The 12,203-nt window shown below is 37.2% G+C and overlaps 1 protein-coding gene across 2 annotated transcripts in view; it reads left to right on the top strand.

Moving 5' to 3' along the window:
* LOC120634824 (nephrin) overlaps nt 1–12,203 on the top strand; it is a 391,882-nt gene that overhangs the window by 356,653 nt on the left and 23,026 nt on the right. For both annotated transcript variants that reach the window (XM_039905648.1, XM_039905647.1), the window contains exons 14-16: nt 26–163; nt 2,892–3,056; nt 5,779–5,937. In XM_039905648.1, the coding sequence (XP_039761582.1) occupies nt 26–163; nt 2,892–3,056; nt 5,779–5,937 (462 nt within the window). The remainder of the gene's footprint in view (nt 1–25; nt 164–2,891; nt 3,057–5,778; nt 5,938–12,203) is intronic.

The raw sequence follows: 12,203 nt of genomic DNA, 5'->3' as shown, positions 1-12,203 counted from the left end.
ATCTGCATACAATTTTTTTTAACAGTCGCACCGGAAGCAGTGAAAGTCAGAGCGCAGCCTGAAGAACTGAAGCCGGGAATCGAAGCTACGCTGTTCTGCGACGCAGCCTCCAGCAACCCACCAGCCACTCTTTCGTGGTGGCGAGATGGGATTCCAGTTCAAGGTACTTCCACTAAGTTTATGGTACTTTCATCCTCGAGTCTTAAGAAGTTTGGTTAGCGGAAATATTATTCATTGTATTTTCTAACTGCACGTTGTCCTGTCACCTTATCTTATATCTCACCTAGTGATGGTGATGGTGAAGTCTAAAATGGTAGGTGGTATGGCAGTTGTATTAAGCCCGCTACACATTGGCGTGCATAGAGGGTATGCACAGGGTATTCAGATGATACAAAATGAAGAAAATCTCCAGTACAAGAAATTAAGGGTAATTTTTTTTTTTTTTAATACAAATCTTTATTTGCGTGATTACAGGTTAACGAATTTGATCTTATAATAAAACATAACTAGTTCCGTGCTACAATCTGCCATCATATGGCATGCAAATTATAATAACAAATTAATTATAAAATTGTTTTTCCAATTTATACAAAATGTCAGAAAATTAAGGAGTCAAAAATTGTGAAATTAAATTATAATGTCAACTTAAAATTAAATAATGTAAAGTAAACCAAAATATAAACCTAGAAATACAATAATTTAACTTTAGATAATCTTACAAAGCCTATCCTTAAGTATTTTATAACTCTTACTACTTGGTTTGAAAGAAAGAAAGAAAAATCGTATTTATTGTCACACATTTGTGTCATAAAAGTGTTAAAGTATAAAAATAAAAATAAACTGTGACAAAGGAGCTGGCTCAGTATAGCTGCAAACTAAAACGCGCAGCACAGGTTTTCAGCCAGTCCCATTATCTTCGTCGTCTCTGAATCCTCGACCTCGCGACTAAACAATAACAATATAATCATAAAAAAGGACAATAACATAGAAAATAATATATAAACAAACAAAAGATATTTTTTCATTAACACAAGCTTATTTACATAGAGATATATCTCTATATTATATCATCTGCATACCCTGTGCATACCCTATATGCACGCCACTACCGCCACATAACTTCGGCGACTTCATGATTACCCTTTAACACTCCTCTGCTGTGCTAAACTCTTCCAACGGGAAAGTTTGATCATAATCACCACGCTGCGCATACGGATTGGTGATAGCAGTATGTAGTAGTAGCATAGAGGAGGCTGCTGCCAGTTCTCCCTTCCATCAGTATTCCGTTAGTCACCTCGTACGACCAGATATTATAAATTTAAAATGCATATAAAAAATTTCGGAACCGACAGGATTTGAATCTGCGACTCTCGGGCAATCGCGGCCTGAGCGCTTTCACCAATTAAGCTACGGCTCTCCTACCGTCGATACAGAAATTAGTATATGCCTTTCACATCAGTCAAGCTATTTAAAGTGTCATGATAAATGTCAATGTCAAGGTTTTTTAAGTTATGGAGAGGTCTCGGACATGCAGGTTTCTACACGACGCTTTCATTCACCGTGAAAGCTTAAATAATAAATAAATAAATAAATATACTACGACAATACACACATCGCCATCTAGCTCCAAAGTAAGCGTAGCTTGTGTTATGGGTACTCTGATAGCTGATGAATTTTTTTTTATGAATATAATACAGAAATACTTATAATATACAGATAAACACCCAGACACTGTAAAACATTCATGTTCATCACACAAACATTTTACAGTTGTGGGAATCGAACCCACGACCTTGGACTCAGAGACCACTGCGCCCCTCGGCCGTCAAGCTTAAATATCAACATAATGCCCATATCGAACATGAGAAGGGGATAAGGCCGTAGTCCACCACGCTGGCTCAGTACGGAGTGGTGGACTCCACATACCTTTGAGAACTTTATGTAGACCTCTCAGGCATGCAGGTTTTCTCACGATCTTTTCCTTCACAGTTAAAGCAAGTGATATTTTTTAATAACTTAAAACTGCTCCCCTTAAGAGAAGTCCAGCTCCTACCCACTGCGCTATCACCCACCCACGATCACAGTTTATTTTGGCGGCCGATTGGCGTGGGCAACGACCCTGTTTTCTAAATCCAAGGCCGTGGTTTCGATTCCCACAACTGAAAAATATTTTTTTATAAGTATTTGTGTGTATAATTTTCATAATAAACAGCTTAGTACCCACAACACAAGCTACGCTTACTTTGGGGATAGATGGCGATGTGTGTATTGTCGTAGTATATTTATTTATTTATCTGTAGATAATAAGTATTTATGTATATAATTAATGAAAATGTTCATCAGTCATCTTAGTACCCATAACACAAGCTACGCTTACTTTGGGGATAGATGGCGATGTGTGTATTGTCGTAGTATATTTATTTATTTATCTGTATATAATAAGTATTTATGTATATAATTCATGAAAATGTTCATCAGTCATCTTAGTACCCATAACACAAGCTACGCTTAATAGGTTAGATGGAGATATGTGTATTGTTGTAGTATATATTCATACCGCGCATATATACTATATATTATATTCATATTTAGTATACATTTCTACCGCGCACTTGCAAACTAAGGAACAATCTCCCATCTGATGTGTTTCCTCAAAAATACAATCTAGGGTTATTCAAGGGGCGGATAAACAAATTCCTTAAAAGCTGGCAACGCATCGGTGCCTCCTCTGGTGCTGCAGATGTTTATGGGCGGCGGTGATCACTTACCATCAGGTGAACCACTTGCTAGTTTGCCCGGTATTAATATTTAAAAAAAAAAAAAAATATATATATATATATATATTTAGTTCTCCATTAATGTAATTTAAACTAATGAGGTTTCATTTTTAGGTTTACCAATGCAACTGAAGAAAGGTCTACATGGCGGTACAGTGTCCACAATAGAGCTGAAGTTGAATATCAGCAAGGATTTAAACGGCGCGGTGTACACATGCCAGGCGATGAACGAAGCTCTACAGCGGAGTGTGCACGACGCCTTAACACTCAAAGTTCTATGTAAGTTCTACACGTATAAAACGGGTTTTTACAAATCTCCTGGGATTAGCTTATTTTCAAATTCCAATTACATATTTGCGTGATTTTAGCTTAACAAATTTGATCTTATAATAAAACACTAGCTGACCCGTGCAACTTCTTCTACACCAAATCGGTTATTACCGGAAAACATATGTAAAAAAATAATAATAATAATAAACAAGTTTAGGTGTGCAAAGGCGGTCTTATCGCTAAATCGATCTCTCTCTCTCTCTCTCTCTCTCTCTCTCTCTCTCTCTCCCTCGCGTTTTTAGTGACAGAGCTGAGGGGAGAACACTGCCATTATGCTTTTTTCTGCCGCAAAACTCCGGTCTGAAGGGCGTTGTTGCCGGTGTAGTTACAGGCGCATGTGGCTTAAGCCCTACGCGTCAGGTTACATTACACATAGGGCGGCACTTTATAAAACGTGTTTCTTGCATGCCCTGAGAACTGCTGCTCTGTTTGTAGGATATGGTTTTCTGCCTATAATCAGGTGGGACATTGGTCTGTCAATTATAACAAGTAATAAAAAAATCTGCAATCACGCTAACACAGATTTGAGTATGTACGTTTACTTGGGACTTTGACTTCTCGTATTGGACTTTGACTTTGATTTTGGACTTTGACTTTGGACTTTGGACTTTGGACTTTGACTTTGGACTTTGTACTTTGACTTGGTCCTTTGATTTTGAACTTATTATGCAAGCACTATTATGTTTTAATCCGCACTGGGCCAGCGTGGTGGACTACGGCCTTAACCCCTTCTCACTGTGGGAGGAGACGCGTGCTTCGTAGTGGGCAGTTATTGGGTTGATATGATGATGATTATGTTTAAAAGTGCATATCGCTCGCTTGTTTCACTTTTTGTGATTTTAGTCCCCATTTTCAAAGTCCTTAGCTTCCCAGAGGTTTCCGAACTTTGTTTAACATTTAAAACATACGACCATTTACATTTCATCTTTCTAATTCTCTCCATTCACAGCTCAACAAATGTAGGCTAGCCGCCGTTTAAATTCCCCCCGATGTTCAATTTCACACAATTTTCCAGATGACTAGGCAGTTTTTTTTAATATCTTTTTTGTGATTTAATCATTCATGTCTCTAATATCTTTGCTATTCATGTCGGGAATCAGAAATGTCTCTATTCAAATGTTTTGAAGACATCTCTAAATTAATACTCCGTTTTTCAACGTGTCTTATAATTTAAACAATATTCTCATAACTCTTAATTGTAAAGTATGTTTTAAAAATAGAACAACAAATGTTTTTGAGTGACTAGAACAAATAAGTAGTTCAAAATGTAACTAAAAAAAGGCTTGGTATAAAAAAAACGTGTGTGTTATATACACGCGTTAGAAGTTATACTCCTTTGGCGTAACGAGATAAAAATTTAAAATCTTTTCAAAAATTTCATCTTTCGCCTTATTCTACGTTTGCAGAAGTTTGTAGAGTTTTATAATAACGCAATATCAGTTAGTTAAATAAAGTTTATTTAAATATCACAAAAAAAATATTTCTATATAATTAAATAAAACGCCCCAATCCACTGGCACACAGCCTACTGACTGTGGAAAGAACCAGACGTCTGAAACGGACGCGGACAGAAGTGCTCGATACTGTACAGACTTGAAGACACTGGCTCTCATAACTGTCAAAGTCAATAAGAACTTCAAAAAATCTACTTATAGTCTATCGACTGATTGTAGAAGACAAAAAAAAAAAATTATATTTAAATAAATGGACATTATAAACATAATTAAATTTTCGGGGTTATATGGTGATGTGTGTGTATTGTCATAGTATATTTATTTATTTATTTATTTATTTATTAAGCATTAAACATGCTACCTGCAATCGCTCGTGATTTAAAATATTCTGAATATATGACGCAAAGTTTTCCACTTCTACTGGGAAATGGAGAGCTTAGGTAAAATGCGGCTATCTCACGCTGTATAAGAATCTCAAGTATCTAATCCCTTTTCATAGTTCACAGTTTACCTTGCCTCGGTCTTTTCAAAGTTTCCTTTACAATTTTCTTGTGTGCACGTGTTCTCACTTTACTTCGGGTTAAAGAGTTTAATGTAAGGTGTTTTCAGCTAAATTGCTATAGGCTTTGGTGTTATTAAACTTGTTTCTTAAAGTTTATTTTCTACCAGCTGTCGCGTTTTTTCGTTTCCCATGAATCCTGCGGGAAACTTAAATTTTTCCGGGATAAAAAGCAGCCTATCTGTTAATCCAGGGTATAATCTATTTCCATTCCAAAGTTTAGTCAAACTGGTTCACTCGTGAAAGAGTAAGATAGACACATCGATCCATCCATACAAACCTTCGCATTTATAATATTAGTAGGTTAGAATCTGGTATTTATACCTAACTAGTTGTTTTAGCGGAGCTTTATCTTTGCTAGTGCGATGCAAGATCTTTGTGGCGCCATCTAGTTAGGTAATTAACGACCGATTCACGCAGTGGGCAGTGACCCGGTTTTCTGCGCCCAAGGCTGTGGATTCGATTCCCACAACTGGAAAATTTTTGTGAGTTGAAGATGAATGGTTTTTAGTGTCTGGGCGTTTATTTTTATTCACATTGTCATTTAAACTATTAGAAGAGCAACATGGTTAGAGAATAATTCACACCCAAGCTTTTTAATCGATTACGTAGTCCTTTTTACTATAGTAGGCTTTTCTAATAATACATATCTTTTTAGATGCACCCATCTTCGATGAAACGACACAGTACAGCACGGTAGGGGTCGAAAACGAACCCCTGGTCATCATGCTGCGAGCTGATGGTAATCCTGGAAGCATAATATATACCTGGACTAAGGACGGCCTGCCCATCACGCAGTCTTCATACAGCAGTTCAAGTAAGTCAAACCTTCAAATTTAATACAGGCCGTCTTGTGTCGACACCCTAGCTGCATCACACATCCAGGCCACCTCGTCAATGGTGGGTGCGGCTGCCACCAGTGCCGAGCAGGCCAAGAGGCGTAAATATGAAAACCTGGATAGTAGGTTAATTTTTTTTGCCTTTTGGAGTAGATACTTTGGGACCGTTGGGTCTGGAGGCACGAGCTCTTTTTAAAAAAATATCGAAAAAGGTTGTCGAGTCTACCGGTGGGAACACAAGGTGCGCCTTCCAACCCGAGGACATATCTCCAACGGGTGACGGATTCCCCGCATCCATCGCCCAGAGATCCTCATCACGGGGCAGGCGGCGTTCATGAGCATGACACCTGCGCCCGATCCTCCTTCGACATATCGTTTGAGATTCCACGTCGTCCTCTCTCAACCGCTCCGCCACCTCCTTCTGTGTCATTACTAGCTCACAAAACGAGACCATGGCCTCTCAAGACCTGTCGCTGCCTGCCATGGCCTTGACCACGGCTGGCAAATACAGGTCTTGCACCACTATTGCGACCAGCACCTCGCGTGAGTCAGTTAGCTACCTGCTCTTTACATAACCCAAATAAGTAATGAGTTTAAAACGGATCGCTCGGTTTGAAAAACTGAAATATTAAATCCCTTTAAAGAAACATGCTCATATTCGTGCATGTTCTGAAGAGTTCCGTCCTCATTAAAACCGGCCCTGGAGCTTTTTAGCTCGGTGAAGGTATACGCCCACTTAGTAGCAAATTTAAACACTTTTATGGCAACCTTACAAAGTTGTGTTTGCTCTGGCTTTTTGGGGGATTTCCTTGATTAGAAGCGTCACGTTATATAAACACAAATTGTATATGCCATAAAAATATACAAATTAAGGTCTTTTCCATTTACGACCAAATTTTTTGTTTCATGTTTTGAAGAGTTGCGCCTTCATTAAAATTGGCCATTGAGGTTTTTAGTTCGGTGCAGGATACGCCCACTTAGTAGCAAATTAAAACACTTTTATGGCGACCGTACAAAGTTGTATTCGCTCTGGCTTTTCGGGGGATTTCCTTGATTAGAAACTTCACGTTATATAAATACAAATTCAAAGTAACTATAATATATGACGCAGAGAATTTCGTACCACAAATTGCCACACCAAATTAACAAATTCGATTTTTTTACCATTTTCGGTTATTTTCTGAAGAGTTGTGCCTTTATGAAAACCGGCCTGAAGCTTTTTAGCTCTGCGAAGGATACGCCCACTTAGTAGCAAATTTTAAACACTTCTACGTCGACATTACCAAGTTGTGTTCGCTCTGTGCAAATTAAATATGTCATACGAAATTACCAATTTAGATTTATTCAATTTTTATACTTCCATTTTTTTTTTATGTTCTGAAGAGTTGCGTTCATGAAAACCAAAGGTAAAGGTATCATCATCATCATCCTATTATAGGCCCACAACAGGACACGGGATCTTCTCTCAGAATAATAAGGGTGTAGCCCCAGTCTACCACGCTGGCCAAATGCTGATTGGTAGACTCCACACACCTTTGAGAACATTATGGAGAACTCTCAGGCATGCAGGTTCCCTCACGATGTTTTCCTCCACCGTTAAAGCAAGTGATATTGAAATTGCTTGAATTAAAAAAGCACATAACTCCAAAAGTCAGTGGTGCCAGGGCTCAAACTCTGGCTCCACGAAAGGAGAGCCGAAGCCTTACCCACTAGGCTATCAGCTTACACAGCTGGCTGCGGTTCTAAAGATATACGCCCAGTTAATAGCAAATTTAAACACTTTTATGACTGAATGAATGTACACGACAATACCAAATTAATTTTTAAAAAAAAGATTCGTCCTTTTACGCCATTGGTTGCCTGGAAGAAATCGCTATGTAGCGATAAGGCCACCAAATTGTACTCTCTTGATATTTATTTATATCTCTGTAACTACTTATTTTTCTTTGGTGTTAAATAAAAGTGTATTCATTCATTCGTCATATGACAAATATAGAAACTGCTAGGCTTGTGTATTTTAGTTATTTTCACAGAATTATGTCCTATGGAATTTTATTATGGCTGCTGATATAGATTCTATTTTCGTCCTGCAGAAAAGGGCTGGTCGTGCGATATTTAAAATGGGCCCAAGAGAGTCATTAAGGGATAAATTTAAATAAGTTAAAATAATGACAGTGCAAAGTCAGTACATATATGAAAATTTAATTTATGTCCATAAAAATATAACAAAATTTAAAAAGAAAACGGACCGTAATAATATAAATATTAGAAGCAAAAATAAACTCGTTGTGCAGTTTACTAGGCTACACACAATTGCAAATTCATTCAAGGGCAATTGTATATTATTTTATTACAAATTACCAAATGAAATCTTTGAGATGTCTCTCAGTAAGTTCAAAGTTACATAGAACGTAAGCTTACAGAAAAATCCTATTATAATATTAAGGATTACTTAAACGATAAAAAAGCTTGGGTGTGAATTGCTCTAGCTTCATAGCTTAATATAAATTTACTGGGAGATGGTGATAACAAAATAAAACATTACCCGGCTAAGTTTGTTGTGGGCTCTTCTTAGACCAGGGCGCGTTTGGAACCCTCGTAGCTTTAGATATAAGTCGGCGAACGAAGTTATCAACATCCCGTTACAATTATGTAAACAAATATGTATGAACGCTTCATAAGTGCCTGTGATAGGCCTACATGAATAAAGAAATTTTGAATTTGAATTTGAATTAACTGTATACCGGGCAGAACTTTGAAACCACATATTTTCATACAAAATAAGAATTAAAATAAGTGCAATAATTAACTTTTATCACAGCTTCTTAGGTAAATAAAGTGTACGTACTTGCAAAATATTTCATACATTCATTAAAGTCGGTTGCAAATCGAAACTATTGCGTTAGAAACTAACTCATTACTAATATATAAACAGTACGTTAATGTCAATTAATATCAGAGTTGTGAATCTGTATCGAGCAACCATAATCAATCAGTATCGTCAAACTGGTATATCGGTGGGATTATGAACACCGTGTGTATAAATTATATTACCTAGAGGTGCGGTTAATCAATAAGTATGGAATTATGTGTTACCACGAGAAGCTGTTGCCCCAAAGATCAAGTTGATCAAGCTTAATTAGGGCGTAAAGGAAGGACAAACAAACAATACACAATTTCGCATTTATAATATAACTAGCTTTTGCAAGCATTCTTTGTATTTTTTTTATTCCAAGTTAGCCCTTAACTGCAATCTCACCTGGTGAGTGATGCAATCTAAGATGGTAGCGGGATAACCTGTTAGGGAGTTTGGTAGTCATACCATTGATCGGTTTCCACGCGACATCGCACTGGAACACTAAATCGCTTAGCGGCACGTCTGTGTCGGTAGGGTGCTAATTAGCCACGGCCAACGCCTCCCACCAGACCAGATCAGAGAAAATTCAGAAATTATAAATGCCTTAATTGCCCTTTCCGCTCTGTAATAACGGCCAATTGGCGCAATAGAAAACCCACAACCCAATTCCCACAGCTGGAAAATGTTTCTGTATGAACATGAATGGTTTTCATTGTCTAACTTGCTGGTGTTAACCTGAATTTTATAGTAATTATTCTTCAGTCATCGTACCCATAACCAAAACTACGCCTACTTTGGGCCTAGATGGCGATGTGTGTATTGTCGTAGTATATTTATTTTTTTATTTATAATATAAGTATCTAATACAGCGAGGTTACTAGAGATTTGATGAATTTTTTGGAAGCTAGATTGGAAGCAGCCAGCTTCGCTCTCATCTCCCGCAAGATAGAAAAATAATTGTAAATGTTGATATTTTAAAAGAGCAACTACTGAGTTTCTTGCCGGCTCTTCTCGGTAGAATCTGCTTTCCGAGCCGGTGGTAGAGTCACCACAAACATACATACTTGACGTTTCAAAAGCGCTTATAAAGTAGGCCTACTGGAATAAATGATTTTTTGAGTAAGGATTATTCAAGTATATGTAGAGATGCTACAGTAATTTCTGAGTACTTTAAAATGCAATATAGCTAGCACATTATTATCAATAGCTTTTAACAGTCCACTGCTGAACTAAATCATTAAACTTGATAAATCTTAGCCAGTTCATTAAACGGAAAGCAAGTTGAATATAATTTTCCGCTTCAGTTAAAGGGAATATTGAAACGGATTGGTATATTAGTTGTGCCCGTAACTTTGTATCATTTGCCATTTCTCGGATTGTATCTGGTTCTGAATCACTTTTCTCATTGAAGTCTTGTTTTATCCTCTTCGACCTATTGAGAGCGTTCGACTTCAGAACGTCGCAAACTAAAAAGCTACTCAATGCCAGTGCATTATGTACTGAGCGGGTAGATAATATAAAATGGAGAAAAGACCCTGTAGGAGTTTTAAAAACTTGAGTGGGCTCTTCTTAATCCGTTGGGAACCCTCGTAGCTTTAGGTGTAAGTTTGCGAACGTAGTTATCACAATCACACACACACACACACGTAGTTATCACAATCACACGTAGTTATCACAGTTGGAATGTGTTCGGAATGAACAACTTGGAATAAGTTTACTAGATAGTTATTTAAGTATAGTAGATGTAATTAGGTTTTTAGCGTTTCCTCTTAGATCAGAATCAAAACTGACATATAAATTAGTTAGAACATATTTTAGATTAAGAGAATAAATATCTGTACATAACTAACAGAGCGATATAGTCACATTATGTGACTTAGCTCTTTAATCTAAAATTTATTTATTTATTTATTTATACACTTTATTTGTAAACTACAAATAGTAAAAAAAAAAACAATGCACACAACAAAAATAAACTTAAAAAGTAGGATACAAAGGGCGGCCTAATCGCTTAGTAGCGATCTCTTCCAGGCAACCTTAAAATCTTAAAATCTTTAAATAAAGAGAAAAAAAAAAAACCTCACAATTGTGTAAACATGTAAACATATTTATCCGCTTCAAAAGAGCCTCTGATAGGCCATGAATAAAGAACTTTTTAAGATCAGGCTTTTTATCGCTCGTACTTAGCCTTAAGTTTTTTATAACTCTGCTTCTCCTACGGATCTCCACATCACTTAGAGATTCTCCTAGAATATCTCTTTCCATCGTCCGCTGAGCGATTCTGACAAGGTTGCTTGGAAACATCCGGCTCCGCTTTCATCTCTCACAAGATAGAACAATTTATGTTAAAATGTAAAATGGAAATAGGTAATGTTGGAAAGAGCAACTGCTGAGTTTCTTGCCGGCTTCTTATCGGTAGAATCTACCTTCCAGACCACCTTAAGTTTTTTATAACTCTGCTTCTCCTACGGACCTCCTGATCACGTAGAGATACTCCTAGAATTTCTCTTTCCATCGTCCGCTGTGTGATTCTGACAAGGTTGCTTGGAAACATTCGGCTCCGCTTTCATCTCTCACAAGGTAGAACAATTTATGTTAAAATGTGTGGAAATAGGTAATGTTGGAAAGAGCAACTGCTGAGTTTCTTGCCGGCTTCTTCTCGGTACAATCCGCCTTCCGAACCCTTGGTAGAGTCACTACAAACAGACAGACTTGATGTTTCAAAAGTGATTAGACCTACTTGAAATAAATGAATTTTGACAGACCCACATCCAGTGGCCATGTCTCAAACCGTCATGAACAATTTGTTTGCTGAATTCTCTTAAATCACATGAAGAATGGGTATTTAAAGAAGATTTTCTTTTTAATTTAATATTAAATTTAAAAAAATAGTCCCAAAGAAATAAAGACCCTACTTCAATTAGTGAAAGTGCTTTGAACGGAAAGCAAAGTGTATACACGCCAAATATTACTAAGTTTACTGGAAGTTTGAATTCATATAATACCCCTATATGAATATGCTTCTGCCGAGTCAGGCATTTGCATTCAGCCAGACTTGCTTTTGAAATGAAGTTATATGTTATAATATATGTAGCAAGTTTAAATGAAATCGATACGACACCTAGCCAAGGGCGTAGTCGGGCTTTGCTTTAGGGGGGAATTCCACGCACGTTTCGCTTAAAAATTTTTCAATGTAAAGTCAACATCATCTGAGGATGCTCCGGTGTCGGAGCGAAACGTTAAGATCTGTTTGGTGTGGAGTATAAAGTTTGAAGAAATTATAAATTATACCATACAGATTCTTCTGCTCTTCGCGTTATAGCAAATGAAAACTTAATTTTCATATGTCATGGAATTCCGCAAAGTAACGCCTGCTTCTATCCAATA

Source organism: Pararge aegeria, chromosome 25, assembly GCF_905163445.1.
Source record: "Pararge aegeria chromosome 25, ilParAegt1.1, whole genome shotgun sequence".
NCBI lineage: Eukaryota > Metazoa > Arthropoda > Insecta > Lepidoptera > Nymphalidae > Pararge > Pararge aegeria.
This window is presented reverse-complemented; position numbering and strand designations above follow the sequence as displayed.